Source organism: Peromyscus maniculatus, chromosome 1, assembly GCF_049852395.1.
Source record: "Peromyscus maniculatus bairdii isolate BWxNUB_F1_BW_parent chromosome 1, HU_Pman_BW_mat_3.1, whole genome shotgun sequence".
Taxonomy (NCBI): domain Eukaryota; kingdom Metazoa; phylum Chordata; class Mammalia; order Rodentia; family Cricetidae; genus Peromyscus; species Peromyscus maniculatus.
Window position 1 is genome coordinate 110,676,016 of NC_134852.1, and position 20,444 is coordinate 110,696,459.

General features: G+C 47.7%; 1 protein-coding gene, 1 long non-coding RNA gene and 1 pseudogene across 3 annotated transcripts in view; 2 read left to right on the forward strand and 1 right to left on the reverse strand.

Annotated features, from left to right (window-relative positions):
• Positions 1 to 1,841, reverse strand: part of Rnf169 (ring finger protein 169) — a 63,307-nt gene extending 61,466 nt beyond the window's left edge. The window contains exon 1 of one of the 2 annotated variants that reach the window (XM_076548179.1): positions 1,376 to 1,841. In XM_076548179.1, coding sequence (XP_076404294.1) covers positions 1,376 to 1,841 — 466 coding nt within the window. Of the gene's footprint in view, positions 1 to 1,315 lie in introns of both variants that reach the window. The other variant, XM_076548170.1, reaches the window with a different exon arrangement.
• LOC143267865 (uncharacterized) lies at positions 1,722 to 6,253 on the forward strand. The gene is made up of 2 exons (XR_013043497.1): positions 1,722 to 1,864; positions 2,032 to 6,253. It is a non-coding gene; the product is annotated as an uncharacterized LOC143267865 (long non-coding RNA).
• A 10,360-nt stretch (positions 6,254 to 16,613) lies between these two features.
• On the forward strand, positions 16,614 to 17,777 carry LOC102909297 (protein SET-like; annotated as a pseudogene).
• The last annotated feature ends 2,667 nt before the right edge of the window (positions 17,778 to 20,444 follow it).

The window sequence follows — 20,444 nt, forward strand, 5'->3', positions numbered from 1 at the left end:
AAACTGCTCTCCTATTTGGCCATACAGTCAATGTAGTAGTAGAGAGACCAGAGAAATTGCCTTGTATATATTCATAATCTCAGAAAGTAAAGCAAACTAAATTGATCAGGAATCAGATAGAATTGGACTAAATAACCATTAGGCAAGTAATTTAATCTCTCTGGGCCTCAGCCTCATCTATAAAACAGAAATAAAGGTACATCCTCACAAAAGCGCTGTGATGTTCTAAACATGAAATACAGAAAGTAAAACGCAGACCATCTCAGCCCTTAGACGGAAAAGCAAGGTAGGTGTCTTTGGCAGGTGTCTCTGCTTGAACCAAAACAGATGCATTCTGGACCCTGTAGTTTCTAGGAACTGCACTTTCATACACACAAAGCAATGCCTGCTTTCTCCTACAGAAAGCAACGCAAGGCAGAATTCCTAACATAAAAGGGCTGGCAAATGGCATTTGCTGATTTTACATTTCTTGAAAATCTCAGTTGTAGATATGTTGCCTGGGCGTGCCCCCAAAGAAGCCTAAGTCTTGGTTTGTGTTACAAAAGGGATTTTCTATCTCAGACTTCAGCACCAACAAGTGATGGGCAGCCCATGCTGAAAAAAGGAAAGGAATTCAGGCCAAGAGTCCTACAACAGAACTTTAAACTGCCAGCATCATAGACGGAAACCAACACAGAAAAACAAAACAGCCCCAGCCAACCAATCTTCGTCTCCAAAACTTAAATCCCACCCAGCTTTTTCATCGAGCACTACTGGCGTTTATGATTAGTATTATCAAAAATATAAATAGATGGTATTTATCTCATCCTCACTTGGTGCCAGGCTCTGCGATAAGCATGTATTTTTTCAAGATTGCACACATGCGAGCTCAACCTCCAACCCACTCTGCTCTCCAGCCTGCAAAGCCCCCTTCACAGCTTCAGATTCGATCTGTCCCCCGAGCCTGGGATACCCAACACCCGTCGCTCATCCACTTGAGCCCAGGAAAGCACATCCTACTTTAGAACACGACCCCACGCCCTCCGACCAACACTACAACAAGCGCTTCTGGGATCCTCCGGGGCCCCTCCCCCTCCACGCACCAACTTCAACATGCCCCTAACTTGTTCCAAGAATTGCTTCCTTCCCAACTTCTGACTTACGCAAGGCGCGGGGTCCCCTCACTGCCCCTCCAAATGCAACACGCCCGCCGTTCGTTCCAAAGTTCAACCTTCACCAACACAACAACACGGCGTCAGGACAGAACCCGATCGCGACCCCAGGAGAACTCTCCACACCCGCTCCAGTAGGGCCCGGGATCCTCCACCCCGCTCACCAGGCCAGACCCGGGTGGCTGGGCCTGCCTGGACCCCAAGGGGACGAGGGGAGGCTCCACCTGGCTCCGCGCGCGGCTCCGGGTCCGGCCTGGGCCCCGCGGCGGCCGCGCCCCCATCCCGGCGCGGGCGGCAGCGCTCCGGCTGTCCGCGGCGGGCGCGCTCGCCCAGCAGCTCCGCGGCGGCCTGGCCGTCGTCGCGGGCCCGACGGCGGGCCCAGCCCGAGCCGCGGGGACGGCAGCGACGGCAGCCCGGGCCCGCCGCGCGTGAAGCGCAGCCTCGGCACCGCGAGTGGCCGCACGGCGGGGCCGCCACTTCCCCGGGGGTCTCCTCCAGGCAGCCGGCGCAGCCCGACTCCTCCGGCCGCGGCGGCCGCGGCAACACTAACAACGCGGGGCTAGAGGCCGGGCCCGGAACCCTGCTCTTCGCGGCCGCCATCTCGTCACAGCGGCCCCGCCGGCCCCGCCGACTCAGAGCCGCTGCGGCTGCCGCGGAAGAAGCCCGAGTGCTCGGACCTGCCGCCGCCATCTTGTTTCCCGTTCGCAGGGAGAGTCCGTTGCGCCGGGAGAGGAGTGGAGGGCGGGGCGGGGCGCGGCGGGCCGCCTATCTGCATATTCATGAGGGGGCGAGGACCTCGCCGGCTCCGGGCCGCTTCTCCCTGAACCCCGGGCTTCTTAGCCCAGGACTGCTCATTAATGTTTAATGTGATTCTTTATAGATCCGGTCTCCGGCCCGCCCGCCCGCCAGTCTTGGCCGTTTCTAGCCCTGGATCCAGAGAGGCTGCGCGCTGCAAGAATTTGGAAATTCTGAGCGACGTGGAGCTTTATAAAGTGATGATAACACCTATGTGAGCTGGTCAGAAACCTGCCTAAGCGCTTCATTTAGAAAGGGCCGGTGCTTTTTCTTGGGGACCACAACAGCTTGTTGTGACTGAAATGAGGCCTACCGTGACCAAAAAGTCTCTAGTGGGTGTTGAAATAACAGCTCCGGGCAGCCCTCGTCTCATCCGCTCTCTCCGCATCCTGTCATGAAATCCCCTCCTTTGGCTGGGGCAAAAGCGTACTTTATTTCACACGTATACACACACCCTACCTCCTTCTCAGGTTCCTTCCTTGTTCGATACTTAAATGTAGAAACTCTTCTAAGCTTGGTCCTCGGTTCCCCTCTCTTCCCACTCTATATGGTCCCCTGGTCCCCTCACACGTTCTCCCTTCTGAAACCCCACATTAGTACCTGCAGTTCAGAGTTACAGAATCCATCATTACGGAAACATACTTGGATGCCTGCATCCCTCATGTACGAACCTAATGTCACACTCCTTTCAGAACAGCCCTTCTTATTTCCCACGTTCTAGTCACAGAACCATCTCCACAGGTCCTCAAGCTCCCAGCCCAGGCATCTTTAACTTCCTCATCACCTCCCATAGTCCTGCCATTTTCTGGCCAAAATGGCTCCTTTCCAGCCTGTTCCTGGCTCTTCATCCCCTGGTCCCCCTGTATGATTGATGTCTCATCATCTCTTCCCCAGCTGGCAGCAGTGACTTCTGCAAACTGACCTCCCACCACACAGCCCCGCTTCCTCTAATCCTTCTTCCCTGGCTCCTAGAGTTCATTTCCAAAGGCCAGCTCTGGCCATACTGTTCCTGTTTAAGCCAGGGAGAGGTGCTCAGACTGTCTTGGAACTCACTTTGTAGACCAGACCGGCCTCGAACTCACAGAGTTGCCTCTGCCTCCCCCTCCCAAGTGCTGGGATCAAAGGTGCGCATCAGCACCGCCAGGGGTGCTCAGACTTCATTTCCAGGTCTGGATCCAGAGGATTCAGGAAAAAGCTTGGCTCCCCCTGATGGAAAGATGGCTCTTCTACACCAGCTCTCCTGCTGTTGACTTTTCTGCCGTAAGGTACATTTGGGCCAAGATACTATCTTTATAGAAAAGCGGAGGCTTTGGAAAGACATTGCTTTTCCAACTGATGCCTTGGGTCAGCCTGACACATGTAGAAGGAGGCATCCAGAGGCCTCGGGTTCCATGAGATTATGCAGAGTTGGTGCTAACCAATTCAAAGCAGAGTGATTGGTCAAAGTCAGAAGCCAGGAAAAAACAAAACAAAACATGGATTCCCAGGATGAGAACCAGGTGGCTAAAGACAGCCAGCAACCGAGGAGGGTCAGTGAGCAACTAAAGTCAACACCGTGTTCAGACTGTCAGAAGCCCAGACAGCCAATCCTGCCAGACAGAAATCCGGTCTGGGCTGCCCTGTGCTTTATCCACAGCACTTCCTCACTTCCTACCACTTGAGGTTCCTGGGACGTTTTGCCTGGTCCTGACAAGGGAGACTTGTACAGAGAGTTATATGCCGGCTCGTTGTCGGTCAACCTGACACACGCTGCAGTCATCTGAGAGGAGGGAGCCCCGACTGGCAACAGTGCCTCCATACCACGGGGCTGTAGGCAAGCCTGGAGAGCATTTTCTTAATCAGTGATTGATGTGGGAGGGGACAGCAGTCCAACCCTGACCTGGTGGTCCTGGGTTCTTTAAGAAAGCAGACAGAGCAAGCCAGGGGAAGCAAGCCAGTAAGCAGCACCCCTCCGTGGCCTCTGCATCAGCACCTGCCTCTGGGTTCCTGCCCTGTTTGAGTTCCTGCCTGGGCTTCCTCAATGGGCTGCGACCCTGTGTCTATAAACCAATAAACCCTTTCCTCCCCAAGGTTCATCACAGCAGTAGCAGCCCTAACTAAGTCAGAAAGCAAGCACCATTAGAAAGAGCTCCTTCCTGAGTGAGAGCTGTTCACTCAGTCTGAAGGGCCTCTTCTCTGCTGGCCTGAAACAGTGTAGCATGCCTTTTTGGACACAAAGTGAAACAGGAAATCTTCTTTACCAGAAGGAAAAATAAGAGATCTGAGTATCACTGGACCAGATGCCAGATCTGCTCTTAGTCCTGGTCCCGATCATTGGATCACTTCCTCAGTTTCCTCGGCTTTAAAATAAATGTGCTAGAATTGAGCAGTTTTCAAGCTGGGATGCACCACACAAGTATGGGCACATGGGCATATGGAGCCCAGGGGTTGCCTCAGACCTACCGAAGCCAAAAGCAGGGGAGAAGGATGGCAGGATCTGTGAGGTTCGTTCTTAATGCTCTAACAATTCTAACCAAACTCCTAGGAAGGACTGTCACAATGGGTACGTTCAAGTCTCCTCCATCTCTTGAGTTCAGAAGACCAGTTCCCAGTCCCTCCCCTATGCTGTTGCCAAAGTAACCTAACACAGTAATGGCGACGGAGGGCCAGGCAGACCTGCGGAGAGTTATTCATGCTGAGAACAGGAGTCAGAAGATGGTTCTAAAGCTTCAAGTGGAAACCAGAGATTGTGGTCATGATTGACAAGCCAGCAAAAACAGAGCAGCTAGGAAGGAGCACCAGACTGAGAGAAGAGGGGACCGAGGCCCGGCAGACATTTTGTTCTATCTCATTTGCCGCCGTTTAAACCTCCTTTCTGCTGGGAAATGCCTCCTTCTTTCTGTGTATTTCTGACAAGAGGAGGGAGGCTGAAATAGGGAAGCAACTAACTCCTCCCTGGCCAGAGAGGGCCGGACAGGGCTTGGGCTCCGCCTCCTTGTCACGCCTTCCAGAACTCTGAATCTTCAGTGAATGACAGATTTCGAATTGTTCACAGCAACAAAGACAGCAGGTATCCAACAGCAAGGGCTCTTGGGTGAGAACTGGCGGAGGGGTGGTGTCCTTACCGTGGTGATGGTAGCCACACTGGATTGTTCCTGAGGTAAGGACTATGCTGTGGTACCAGCGGCCTGGCCTCTTTGCCTCTTCATTCACTTTTTCCTTAAGCCAGTCTCACTTCCTGTAATTTGTCCTGCAATTCTCCTACCAAAACATGGGCTTGTTTTGAAGTGTCATCAGAGACTGACTGGTTGTTAAGGATGCTTTACAGATTATGAAACGATACAACAAGGTTAGGCCAACTCTCTGGAACAGAACAAGTCCAAACAATGTAACCACTGGCGGGAATGAAGACACTCTAAAGACACGCTTGAAAACATGGAAGCCACAGGCCCCATGGAATTGAGATTGCCCTGGACGTCTAGTCCTGGGAGAAGGAAAAGACTAGAAACTGGTGCCAGGCCAGAGGAGGAACTTGTCTCTCAGAAGAGACTTCACACAGACTGACAGCTTGTCTGTTCACCTTGAGGGAGACACTCCAGCCCAGACAACAGAGCACACTTAGACCACGGCTGCTTAGCTCCACATGCCCCTTGTACTGTATTTAAACCCAAGCTTCATGTTAGGACCCAGAAGCTGGATTGGCCAGAGGAGGGGGATGTGGCCCACGGACCTCTTTGTTCCTCTTCCCACTGTGGCCACATTGAATACATTTTTGTCTGTTTTTCACGGTTACTGTCTCTTTAACTGGCCTGCTGAGAGCAGGTGGTTGAGCCTACGTTGCTGGAGTGAAAGCAGGATTCAGGGCCGGGCTCTGGCCTCAGCAGTATAGTAGCAGGCCATGTTCTTTTTTCTCATCCCCCAGACATCTCACTGGCTCCGCAGACATCCAGGAAAAAGTGGGACCCATAGACTCACTTCAGTGCAGGATGCTAACTGGAACAAGAGTGGAGTCTCCTCCTTCACTCTGCTACCCCATTCACGCAGGCCGAAGACTGCATGGCCGCCATAGTGCCCCAACGTGAACAGCTCCACATAGTCGTGAACTATCCTTAAAACTCTTCCTCCTCTTCATCCACACCCCTGCAAACCTTTGCTCTCCCTTCAGGCTGGTGACCCCAGCTTTGCTCTCCTGGGCTGATGGACTGTGACCTAAAATCGTTCAGCATGGTTCCCAGTGGAAACAAGGCTATTGTCAGTTAGTTTTGCTCTTTTAGGGGTCCTACCACCCAGCTCCCAAATAAATCACACAGAGGCTTATTAATTATAAATGTCCAGCCTTTGCTTGGCTTGCTTCTTGCCAGCTTTGCTTAACTTTAAATTAACCCGTCTGTCTTTTGCCTTTGGGCTTTTACCTTTCTCTATTTTTGTACACCTTCCTTTCTTACTCCGTTGCTGGTTGTGTAGCCTGGTGTCTGACCCCCGATGTCCTCCTTCTCTGGCTACTTCTTCCCTTCTCCCATATTTCTCCTTCTATTTAGACTCTGCCTGCCAGCCCTGCCTATCCTTTCTCCTGCCTTGCCATTGGCTGGTCAGCTCTTTATTAGACCATCAGGTGTTTTAGACAGACACAGTATCACAGCTTCACAGAGTTAAACAAATGCAACATGAACGAAAGTAACACCTTAAAATAATAGTCTACAGCACAAGGCCCTGTCTCTGCAGAGCCAGGTCCCCTTCACACCAGCCCAGAAAAGACCCACACAGCTAGCAGGAGAGAAAACCCATCCCTTAGCTCTCCCTCGTGCCCTGCTCTTCCCTTTGGGTGGCTTCTTTGTCTCCCTTCCTTTGGTTTCAGAAGTTCTCACAAAGCCAATCCCTCCACCTATTGCTCTGAAGCCATCTGACACCTCCAGACACTATGAACCCAATAACACTTGGATTCTGCCCTTTGGTAGGCGAACGTATGCATCAATGATTGTAACAAAAGAATTGTGGCAAAACTAGAAGCAGTGTGATGAGCATCCACAGGGCCTTAAGGAAGCAGAGAGCCTAAGTGAGGTCAGGAAGGGCTCAGCTCTGCCTTGAGGAGTTCGCCCAGTAAAGAGGAGGGAAGGCAGGCAGAGGAAACAGCCGAGGCACGGAGGCGGCCAAGCTCAGCCTGTGCGGCAGCATCTGACTAAGCATTCAACGTGGGAAGAACATAAGGCTGGGGATGCGCCTAGAATTGGGGGGAATGAAGTAGGGGCAGCAAGCCTGAAGAACTGAGCTCCACCCTCAAAGCCCATGTGGTAGGAGAGAACTGACTCCATGTCGTCGGACCCCACGGGCAAGCCTGGCATTTACAGGGATCTCTCTGCCTCTGTCTCTGTCTCTGTCTCTGTCTCTGTCACTCTGTCTCTCTCTCTCTCTCTCTCTCTGTCTCTCTCTCTCTCTCTCTCTCTCTCTCTCTCTCTCTGTTGCTCTGTCTGTCTCTGTCTCTCTCTGTCTATCTCTCTCTCTCTCCTCTCTCTTCCTCCCTTCCAGAGGACCAGGTTCAATTCCCAGCACCTACATGGCAGCTCACAAATGCCCACAATTACAGTTCCAGAGGGTTAGTGCCCTCTTCAGACCTCTGAAAGCACTAGGCATACATGTAGTACACAGATGTACTGCAGATAAAACACACATAACCATAAATTTTTTTAATGAAAAAAGTGGTTTAGACAAACAAAACTAGAATTTACAGAGAATTTACACTGTGTAGCATGCACCATATTGAGCCATAAGGCGACTGTCTCAGCTAAGCCTGTACAATGGGCATATTTATGTCTCTGTTTTCCATCCCTCATATCCCTCCTCCCCATCTCCATCCCCACAGGCTTCTTCTCCTTTCTTTACCTCTTCCTGACTCTGTCTCTTCCCTACTCTTCTTCCTCCTAGACTCTGTGATTCTAAGCAATCAATTTCCTTTCCCTTTTCTTTTTTTTTTTTCTTTTTAACTTTTGAGACAGAGTCTCACACTTTATCCCAGACTGGCCTGGAACTTACACCAGCCCTCCTGTCAGAGCAGGGATTACACACCATCCCAAGCTTGGTTTATGCTTTACACAATTTGATGAGTATAGAATTGTATATTATAGTTGTTGTTTTTAAAGGAACAGAGGTGGCTTTAATAAGTGTGTATTGGGTTTATGATAGAAGGAATACGAGGAAAATGAGTGAATAACTCTACCCAACCCCATTTCCAAGTAAGATATTTAGAGACATACCTCTCTCTGCTAGTATCTGCCGCATTATAGTTCAGCTCACCTGTTTAATGCTCACCGAGCCTGCCTCCAAAAACCTCAACAAAGAAATCTTACTAGCTTCATTTTGCATAGACCAAGGCCCCAAAAGAAAGTGGGCATGGCCCTATTCAGGACCAGTGTGAGAGGCAGTGAAACCATTTTTTATCATAAATGAATGCGTAGATAGTAATACTGACGGAAGAATTTGCCTCTGAAGAAAATGGCTCCTGCTTGGGAATAAAATGATGCAAGAAGGGCTCAGCTAAAGGCCGAGAACAGAGAGCACAGTGACCAGCAATGAATGTGGTTTGTCTGTTCTAGAATGGTCACAGAGGATGGTTCTTTGTTCACTATTTGGTGGCTAGTCTCAGCTCTGCCCTTCCATCCCTGGAAACAATCACCTAATCTCCCAGTCTCCCAGGACCGTGATGTCACGATTTGACCACCAGGGGGCGAACAGAGACTGCACAGCCTCTTTCACACCGTTTCTAGGGAGCCAAAGTCACTACTCAGAGCCCTGCTGGCATTGGGAATCATCAGAGGTTTCTAATTAAAGCCCTTTGTTAATGGAAATGAAAACTGAGGTTTAGAGAGGGAAACTACTCTGTCAGTCCGTGTAGTGAATCATCTGAACTAGAAACCAGTGTGCTGACAGCTCCGGTTCTACCCACGCCCCGCTAAGCTTGCCCCTGTGAGGCAGGGTCTCTCTTTACAGCTCTGGCTGGCCTGGAACTCACTATGTAGAACAGGCTGGTCTCACACTCACAGAGATTCCCCTGGCCTCTGCCTTGTGACTACTGGGATTAAAGGCACATACCATTATGCCTGTCTAACACTGGGATTTCGTGTTTTTCACGAAAAGACTAGTTCTCAATTAAGTTATAAAAACATGCGGCTGGGAATCGTGTTTTGACCAACAATGAACATCTCCAACACCTACAATGCTGCTTTGCAGACTGCCTGTGCCATATGCGATTTGGAGGATTTCACCAAGCACAATAAAAACTGCCATGTGGCAGGTCCAGCCACCATTCCTGAGTGCACGAGATGAAAACACACCATGTCTGCCCTCACAGAGCTCAGTGTCGACGAGAAAGCCAGGTCTGTGAACCTATAGCTAATCCAGGCGAGGAGCCGAACAGTGGCGCAGATAAAACATACAGGAGGCAGAGAAGGAAGCCACCCATAGACCTGCCCAGAACTGGATCCAAAGGAAGAATCTGAACTCGTTAAAGAAGAAAGGAGTCCCAAATGGAAGGGACAGCAGAGGAAGCCAACACTTAGACACAAAGATTCGCTGTACAGGGAGAAAAGGGTGGATTCTGAGTAGCTGGGGTATATACCATGTGTCAGAAGCTAGATTAGGGGTGAAGAAGGGGGAAAAAAGAGAACATGAAGTTGGGGGGCTGTAGAGGTAGGGGTGGATCTGGGAAGGGATAAGAGGAGGAGCTGGGAGTGAATATGATTAAAATACATTATATGAAATGCTCAAAAAATAATTAAAATATTTCTTCAAAAAGAATATGGTAAATACAAGATGCTAGGGATGGGGTGGTGGCTTGGTTGGTAAAGCCTCTGCAGTACAAGAGTGAGGACTATAGCTCAGATCCAGGTAAAAGTGAGTGTGGCAGCCCTCCTGTAACACCACAGAGGAAAGACAGGGACTCCCCAGAGCAAGCGGCTAGCTGGGTTAGACCAAACGGTGAGCTCTAGGTTCAGTGAGAGACCCTGGGTCAATACACATGGTGGAAAGACACCAGACATCAACACCGGGCCTTCACACACACACACACACACACACACACACGCACGCACACACACACACACACACGCACGCACACAGAAATGACGCAGAGGGCTCAGGATGTAGCTCAGATGATGTCTTTTTTTCAGCACTCCTGAGGCCCTGTGTTCAATCCCCAGGACTGTATTAACCAGATGTGGTAGCCTGTAATCCCAGTACTCTGGAGGTAGAGGAAGGAGGTGCAGAGGTTCAAAGTCATCCTCTACCACCTAGCAAGTTTGGGGGCAGCCTGGGGTACATAAGATCCTGTCTTAAAAAGATAAAAAAAAAAAAAAAAGGAAAGAGAAAATTTCAAAGGCCATCTGGTAGAAAATGGAGGGCAGACGCTGCTCGATTGAGTTGGACCTGGAAGACGGTTGAAGACGTGACATTTGCGCACATGTCAAGCCTGCTCTGGGGAAAGCCTGAGGGAAATAATTCCAACCAGGAAAGACACAAAACAAAGGCCTCGAGAGCCTGAGAATGTGATGTGTCCGAGGGGCAGAAAAAGGCCAGATGCCTCCAGTATGAGGAATAGAGGAAGTTCAGGGGAGGCAGGGACAGCTCAGAAGGGATCTTCAGTCTCCAAGAGGCCGGGCTGGATTCCAAAAGCAATGAGAACTCCTAAATCAAGGAGAACATTAAGACTTTGAGTTCACTTCACAGATGATGACCCTAAGGACCCTTGAGTCCCACATTCAGATGGACACAGTGTGGGCCACCATCTGTTTTAATGACTCAAGTCACACGGCACCACCCTCTGGCACCCTACCTGTTAACAGACCCATTGACAGAAGCCTGTGAACAAACTCTTTCCAAACGTCCCTGAGTGTGGGCGGGCGGAGGAGGCCAGAACCAAAGGTCCAATCCCCTGTGCTGCTCCTCTCGACTGCTAGTTTTGCGAAGCCATGTTAAGAACCTGAATCGTGTGTGTGTGTGTGTGTGTGTGTGTGTGTGTGTGTGTGTGTGTGTGTGTACCCAGAAGTCAGAGGCCGATGCTGAGTGGCTTCATTAACGGTTCACCACTTACTTTTTGAAACAGAGTCTCACTGAAACTGTAGTTTACTCGTGGGCTGAGCAGGCTGGCCAATAAGCACCGGGATCCACCTCTCTCTGCCTCCTCAGAGATGGAGTTGCACATGCTTGCTGCCATGTCTGGTTCTGTTTGTCTGGTTTTGTTTTAATTACACTTTTTTCACTTGTTTTACATCTTGACTGCAGTTTCCCCTCCCTCCTCTCCTTCTGTTCCCCCCTCCCCTATTCCCCAGCCCCCACTCCTCCTCTTTTTCTGTTCAGAAAGGGGCAGGCCTCCCATGGATGTCAACAAAACAGGGCATATCAAGGTGAGGTAGAACTAAGGTCCTCCTTCATATCAAGGCTGGGCGAGGCAACCCAGTATGAGGAACAGGTTCCCAAAGGCCAGCTCAAGCGTCAGCATTGATCCCACTGCTAGGAGCCCCACAAACAGACCAAGCTACACAACTGTCACACATATGCAGAGGGACCCAGGTCAGTCCCAGGCAGGCTCCCTAGCTGTTGGTCCAGATTCTGTGAGTTCCTATGAGCCCAGGTTAGTCATTTCTGTGGCTTCCCTTTTGATGACCTTGACCCTGCCCCCTGGCTCATTCAATCCTCCCTCCCTCTCTTTAACAGGACTCCCAGAGCTTGGCTCGGTGCTTGGCTGTGGGTCTCTGCATCTGTTTCCATCGCTGGATGAAGACTCTCTGATGACAATTGAGGTAGTCACCAGTCTGATTACAGGAGATGCCAGTTCAGGCACCCTCTCCAGTATTGCTCGGAGTCTTAGCTGGGGTCATCTTGTGGATTCCTGGGAGTTTCCCTGCATGCCTGCTTTTTATGTAAGTGTTGGGATCTGGACTCAGGTCCTCAGATTTGCACAAGTACGTCACTAACTGAAACATCTCCCCAGCCTTCACATCTCCTTTTAGAAAAGGATGTTAAATGGTTCAGGAACAACAGCCTCCAGCCTTCTTCCCGCTGAGGTACCTAGATTTTTTTCCTATACTTATTTCTCTTGTTTCTTTCTGCTGCTGATTCTGTAGTGAGTGCTGAGGTCAAACCCAAGGCCTTGCACAGCCTGGAGAACACTACAACACTGAACTCGTGTTTCTTAGTGAGTAAGGCTGAGGCTGATGGGTTCTTCAAGCACTGGACGAAGGACCAAGGTCTCATAGACTTGCTCCTGTCCTTGCTCATTCAGTCAGCCATATTTATTCGATCTGAGGTTTTGATAAGTGCTAGAAGAGAGAAGTAGGCATCTTCCTCACAGTACAGGGAGAATACACAAATATTTAAACCCCCTCAGGGAGAGGGGAAATTAGTCACTAGAGTCCTTACCTAGCGTGTACCAGGCCTGTGGTTTGATCCACAGCACTACAAAATATAAAGACCAACACTTTCCCTGAGAGAATCAGGGAAAGCATAAATAAATAAATAAATAAATAAATAAATAAATAAATAAATAAATAAATAAATAAATAAATAAATAAATAAATAAGAAGAGGACTAGAGATGTAGCTCAGGGGTTAGAGTACTGTGTCCAGTTCCCAAAAGGCTTGAATCACTGTAACCTTGCATTGAGGGGCTGAAAGGTTAAGATCCTGTTGAACTAGATGGATGGTTTTGTGGTAAGAGCACTTTGCTGTGCAGGCAAGAAGACATGAGTTTGAATCCCCCGCACCCACAGTAAACCTGGGTGTGGGATCTAGACAGATGGTTCAGTGGTTAAGGATACTTAACTACTTGTTCTTGCAGAGGGCATGCATGGGCTTGGTTCCCAGCACCCACATGGTGGGCTCACAACTGTCCTTAACTCTGATTCTGAGGAGCCGTAACCCTAGTACTGTGGGAAAAGAGCATCACTTGGGCTTGCTAGCTGTGAGCCTGGCTTCCAGATTTAATGGCAGACCCTGTTTCAAGAAAGGAAAAAAGTGGAGAATGATAAAGTAGTATTACCTCTTCTAACCCAACAACTATAGCTGGGGCCATTTGTGCCAGCATGCAAGTATATGTACAGCACCCACACATGCATACAAATACACACACTCACATACACGCATGCACACAGTCCCCCAAAAGAAAAACAAAAGTTCAGGTCATAAGAAGTTCCAGCAGAAAGGCAATTAATATAATAATCATGGGAGGTTGAGAGGGGAGATCACTGAAGCTAGCTTGGACAATTTGGCAAAGCAAGAGTGGGTATGAAACTCAGTCAGAAAGTACTGGCCTACTATGCTCAAGGGCCGAGATTTAGAAGCAGAGGGAAAATGTATACACAAAGGTATGAAAACGTGTGGCCACTCTGTGAAGGAACATGATTGGTAAAAGTGTCGGGTAGGTGGCAATAACACAAAGGAGTTGAAGTGAGTCCAATGTGAAAGTCTGACATTGTAATCCCGAGACTGACAGGATGGCCAGAATCAGCTCAGGCAGGGAGGTGATGACATCCGGTTTGCAGGCGAAATGGCCAGCATGGCTCCTACAGCAAGAGTGAGGAAAATACATCTAGACAAGGGCCAGGAGACCTGAGGACAGGCTGTGGGAAAGTCCAAGTACGGGCTGAGGATGGCCTGAGCTCTGGGGATAATGATGGAGGGAAAGGCTGAGATGGTGGAGGTAGATAGGATGAGGTAAAATGAGCAGGTTCAGGAGATGCCAGTGAATTATACCTAAGCCATCCACTTCTGTACACAGAACATTTTTTGAAGAAAGGAAGAAAGGAAGCACTCTCCCCTTACTAAAGCCCTGTGCCCTCGGGAGAAAGGAGCATGGAGTTAGAACTGGGAGAAGTTAAACCTCAAGCATATTGGTGGAGTATCACTGTTCTGTTCCTGAGAGCCCCAGGGAAGGATGCTTCCGGTCATTGGCTCCTCCTACTGAGCACTGAGGGTGAGAAAGTGATAACACTTGGGGACAGGGACCCCAGTCTTAACCCTGCCAGTCACTGCTGAACCTGGAAATCAGACTCTCTACCAGAGTCGGGTGTGGCCCTCCATTCTCTCTCTCTCTCTCTCTCTCTCTCTCTCTCTCTCTCTCTCTCTCTCTCTCTCTCTCTCTCTCTCTCTCTCTCTTTGGTTTTTTGAGACAGGGTTTCTCTGTAGCTTTGGAGCCTGTCCTGGACTAGCTCTGTAGACCAGGCTGGCCTCGAACTCACAGAGATCCGCCTGCCTCTGCCTCCCGAGTGCTGGGATTAAAGGTGTGCGCCACCACCGCCCAGCTCCCCTCTCCTGGTCTCTCTGACACCCTGGTAGCTGTGCAGGAGAAGTTCAGGAAGCCAAAGTTCAAAGCAAGGAAGGCTGTGTTTACCCACAATGCCCCCGCAAGGAGTGGATGGAGCCGGACCTTGAGTCTGCCATTCTCTGCAGAGCCTGGGTGCTGTGGTGTGGACAGAGCTGGCTCTCTTCTTAAAGTCCTGTTAGTTCAGGAGCTCATTCAGCATGAGTTCTAGAGACACAGGCTGCCTGGGCTGCTGGGGTCTGGGTCAGTGCGAGCGTGCTCACCTTCTGGTGAGAAGACAGGGCTCTGCCAACTGGCCGCTCCTGGCACGTGCCGCGTGGTGGGGCCTCACCTGTGCAGGCGGAGTTCACCCTGGGCTGCTAGCTTAAGGGACGGCAGGAGTGGCTCCATAGGAAAGTCTTGCTGGGCTAGCTCTCAACCAGGGGACAATGACTGAAGATGAGGGAAGGAGGGCAGTGACAGCTAGGTGGCATGGCTCTGAAGATGGTGTGCTCCGACTTTGAGATGCCGTTTCATCCTTTCAACAACTGTGGTATGACAATAAAAGTATGAAGAGACTCTAGACCATCATTTTAATGCTGGGGAAAGACACTGAGGCTGTGTACTCCCGACTACCAACTGCACTGCATTAAGAATGGCAGTTGGGGGCAGGAGATGGTTCAGCAGTTAACTGTGGCTATTCCTTTACACTGTGTGAATACATGTCGCTGTGATTGGTTTAATAAAGCAGCGGACTGGCTGATAGCTGAACAGGATAAAGTTAGGTGGGAGATCCAAACTGAGAATGATGGGAGGAAGAAGGGTGGAGCCGGGGAGTCGCCAGCAGACACAGAGAGAAGCAAGGTGGGCATGTCGTACTGAAAAAGGCACCAAGCAACTCGGCAAAGCATAGATAAGAAATATGGGTTTATTTAAATGTAAGAGTTAGCTAGTAACAAGCTGCTGGTCATTAGCTGAGCATTTACAATTAATATTAAGCCTCTGTGTGGTTACTTGCAGGACAGAACTTCCGCCAACAAAGAACACTGGCTGTTCTTGAAGAGGACCCAGGCTCAGTTTCCAACACACACTGGCCACTCACAGTTGTCAGTAACCCCAGTGGATCCAGCATCCTCTTCTGGTCTCCTCAGCCACCAGACACCAGTACAGCCACACACCGACACACAGGCAAAACACCCACACACATAAAATAAAATAAACAAGTCTTTTTTAGAAGAATAGTCATCTCAAGTTTAAGTGATCTTAAATTTGTCACATAGATGAGTAGCTGGGCTCAGGGACGGTGTAGGTGAGCATTGTTCACCTGGCCCATTAACGTTGACAACCGCTGTGAGGAATATTTTTCTTTCCATTGTCTATGAATTGGTTCTGTCTTTAAAGTGTCAATTTCTTTTCCTCCCTTAGGGAAATAATCAAGGAAAGGCAGTAGACAGCAGTTGTCCATCACTGTCTAGTACCATTGATTCAAGGACCCTGAAAAATTCATGGCTGCTCAAGTCCCCTCTATAAAATGACGTAGTGTTTGCAAACAACTGGCACATACCCTCCTGTTTCAGTACTTTAACAATCTCTAGATTACCTACACCCACTACAGTGCAAATACTTTATAATTGATGTACTGTTGTGTTTAGGAATGAAGACAACAAAAAGCCTACATGTGTAGACAAATTTCTAAATGGTCTTATTAAATAAGAAACACAGAGCCAAAGAGATCAGAGCAAGAGCCATGACTACCTTTAGCTTACCACTCATTGTCATCCTTCCCCTGAGAATCTTGTTTTTATTGCTTTCCTGTTCTGCCTTCTCATTGGCTCTAAGCCCAGCCACATGACTTCCTCATCACTGCCTGTCTATACAAACCTCCTGGTCCCTATGGTTGGTACTGGGATTAAAGACTCAAGGGTCATCATGCTTGGCTGTGTCCTTGATCACATAGAGACTCTGCCTGCCATGTGATGGGATTAAGGGTGTGGGCTACCACCACCTGACTTCTATTCCTGGCTTGCTAATGACCTCTGATCTCCAGGCAAACTTTATTTATTAACATACAAATAAAATCACATTTCAGCACAATTAAAATATCACCACATACACGTGTTCAGTAAAGTAATTTTTAATAACTTAAGTCCTTAGTTGGTTCAATCTGTGGCTACTAAACCCATAAATATGGGAACAGACTGTACTAAGAGCCAGCTAAATAGAGCCAATGGTAAAATATCTAGACATTTTTGCAAGCTGGTTATTAAACACAGTTATTGGCAAAGTTAAATTACATGAACTTATGATCACATAAATTGTGTTTAAAACAGAGGTAATAAGGGCTGGGGACGTGACTCGGTTGGTAGAGTGTTTGCCTAGCCCGCGTGATGCCGTGATGCCGAGTTCCAAGTCTTCAGTGCAACATAAGCCAGGCTGGTGGCAGCAGGAGTCAGGATTAGAAGGTCAAGGTCATTCTCGGCTGTATAAGGAGTTCAAGGTCACTCTCAACTACAGAAGACCCTTCTCAAAAAATTAAATAAACATTAAGTTAAAATAATTAAAAATAAAACAGATGAGAAATACTCAAACACATCAGTTTCTAGTTGTCTTTGCAATAATGTGCTCCAGGTTATCAATGCCTATTGTAATTGTATGGGAGAAATACTTAGTAGTGGTGTTCTGTTGTGTTTCTTCTCTCTGTTTGTTTGTTCAGTGAAGCCTGTTAGGAACCTGAACTGATCACAGTCAGGAATACTTACATCATGGTAATTAGCAACTGTAGAAACCAGAACCTGAGTCCTACAAGTTTCCTCTCACTGTGGGCACCAGGGCTCTGGCCTGTGGCATCTGAGCATTTCCTCGTGGCATGGCCCTGAAACAGCAATCTGGGTTTCTGACTCGGCCCAAGAAATCCGGACCAGTTCTTGTCCTGAGGCTGGCAGCCAACTGAAGCAAGAAGCAACTGAACATATTGAAGTAGAAAATGAAATAGATCTAAAGAACAAGCCAGGGAGAAAATTTTGAAAGTGTAACAGAAATATAACAATCTCCATCAACCATTTTTTTCAAAATAGGTCAGAATTAATCATCAAAATCCAAAATTTTGGAATAACATCTTTCAATCATCCACAAGTGTCTGTACTGCTTGGAGAGGAAGACAAGAGGTGCCACATTATCTGACCAGACTTGAAGTGACAGAATTTGAAGCCATAAAATCAGGTTACATAATAGATTTGTATTTTGATGAAAATTCTTACTTTGAAAATAAGGTTCTCTCTGAAGGATTTCATCTGCATGAGAGCAATTCTCCATCTTCAAAGCCCAGCAGACTCAGATGGAAACCTGGAAAGCATTTGACAAAACACTCAAGTCCAACACAGAAAAAGGCAAGCAGGAAGAGATATCATAAGGAACCAGAAGGCTTCTTTACCTGATTGACTGATCATTCTATGCAGGTGAGGATGAATTAAGAGAGATCATCAGCTGGGTGGTGGTGACACATGCCTTTAATCCCAACACTAGGAGGCAGAAGCAGGTGGATCTCTGTGAGTTCATGGCCAGCCTGGGCTACAGAGTGAGTTCCAAGACCGGCTCCCAAGTTAAAGAGAGAAACCCAGTCTCAAAAAGACAAACAAAAAACAAAATAAAAGAGATCATCAAGGATGATGTTTGGTCAGGCCTCTTGGTTCCTGATATGGGTGATGGGGGTGGAGTAATGGTGATGATGATGATGGTAATGATGATGAAAAGGAGTAGAAGGATTGGAAAATATTGGTGAAGAAGGGGATAAGGGTGAAGGAGGGGAGAGTGAAGAACTCTGGTAGATTCCAACCTCTTTTTTTCTTTTTCTTTTTCTCCAGGCCCTGAGAGCAAGTTCAGTCATTCCTATCCTTCCTATCTCTTTTGCGCTCAGTCACAGTTTTTGAGGTCTCCTTCTTCTCAGCACTATAGTTCTCAACTTATTTGGAGGGAAATACCTTGAGCAAAATACAATGGGAATATGAAAAAAACAACAATGAAAACACGCCCCTGTCCCCAAAGCTGGTAGTTCACATTCACCAGCATGATGCAGTCTCTATCAGGTAGTCCTCTCATGTCACCTCCCTTGTGGTGAGTTCTTTTAGAAGCATGCTGACAGAATTTAGTGGACTAGGTTATGTAGGCAGAAGTTTCTGTCCCACCAGCCATTCCCAAGTAATCACACAGAGGCTTAATATTAATTATAAATGCTCAGCCAATAGCTCAGGCTTATTACTAACTAGCTCTTACATTTTAAATGAACCCATATTCCTTATTTACACTCTGCCATGTGGCTTGGTGCCATTTCTCAGTATGGCATGCCCATCTTGCTTCTCTCTGTCTCTTTTGGTGACTCTTTTTTTTTTTTTTTTTTGGTTTTTCGAGACAGGGTCTCTCTGTGTAGCTTTGCACCTTTCCTGGAACTCACTTGGTAGCCCAGGCTGGCCTCGAACTCACAGAGATCCGCCTGGCTCTGCCTCCCGAGTGCTGGGATTAAAGGCGTGCGCCACCACCGCCCGGCTTCTTTTGGTGACTCTTGACTCTGCCTGTCTTCTTCCCAGCATTCTCCTAGTCTGGCTTTCCTGCCAAATCTCTTCCTGCCCAGCTATAGGCCAGTCAGCTCTTTATTAACCAATGAGAGTAATACATATTTACAGAATACAAAGATTGTTCTACAGCAAAGTTTAGAAGCTTTTTCTTGCCCTGATCCCTGTGATCCACATTGCTATGCTGATTTTACTCTTAAGAAATCTCTAGGCCAGGAATAGTGCATGGCTAGAGCAAGGAAGGCCTCTGAAGCTTTGTCCATTCAGACCTGCATTCACGGGAAAAGTTTTGACTGTTATGGGCTATCTAGGTATATAAAATAGGTATGCAAATCAAAATTTTGTTAATAATAAATCACAAATTCATTTAAAAACAATTGTTTAGTATATGAATACCTTTTCCATTTGTTAGACACAAAGATACATTTGCATGATAATGAGATGAATGTGATTATTTGTGTTTAGATAAACAACTAGATACTGTCTGAATATTTGATACTATAAGATATGGAGCCTCTTCCAACTTATTCAGAATTGATTAATATTTTGATTTCCTAATTATCAATGCTGGAAATGCTGCTTTGAATAAGTAAGTAGTGCAAAACACTGAGGTATGTTCAAAGTCTTCTAAACAATTATTGGAAACTCTGTTCTAATCCCAAATTTTCCCTAACCCCAAAGTCATTGAAGAATTTTTTTTTATGAAACTCAAGTTAGCAAGTAGTTTAAAAACAATTTTAAAATCAAATGTCTTTACATACAGCACTCAGGAGTCAGAGGCAGGGGGATCTCTGTGAGTTCAAGTCAGCCTGGTCTATAGTTCTTAACATAGTGAGTTCCAGGCCAATAAGAGCTACATAGTGAGACCTTGTTGCAAATAAAATGAAATAAAACAAAAAACTACAACATAATATGATCCAAAGATATTTTAATTTAATTTGATACTTACATGTTGAATACTACAATAGTCAACTATTAAGGCTTTGCTTATCATAATTAAGCCTTTATGTTTCTATATGAGCAGAATTTGCATGTACAGTAAACACTGTAGTTCATTACTGACAATAGTCTTGAATCTGAACTGGAGTGTTTCGTGCAGCACTTGGTGGCACTGCATCATGTGACCACATGCCCTGTGGTAGTTTGAATGAGAATAGCCTCCATAGACTCATATATTTGAATGCTTGGTTCCTAGTTGTGGAAGTGTTTGGGAAGAATTAGGAGGTGTGGCCTTGTTGGAGGAAGTATGTCACTGGGGAGGTTTTGAGGTTTTGAAAGTCCATGCCGCCATTCCCAGGTAGCACGCCCACCCACCCCACCCATGTACTTTGAGACAAGGATCTAAGTATGCTCTCAGCCCCTGCTCCAGTGTCATGCCTGTCTGCTGCAATGCTCCCACTGTGAGGATCAGGGACTCACCCTCTGAAATGGAAGCCTCAATAAACTCTTTCTTTCTGTAAGTGGGCATGGGCATGGTGTCTCATCACAGCTGTAGGAAAGTAACTGTAGGAAAGACATACCCTGTGCAAAGCACACACAGTGTGTACTCAGAGCCAAGACTGTAGTGAAGTCACATGATGCAACTCAAGCAAGTACTCCCGAAACACCTGGGATTCATTATGCTTTTGATACTGAGTTAATATTAAGTTATTGAACATTCAGAAAACCT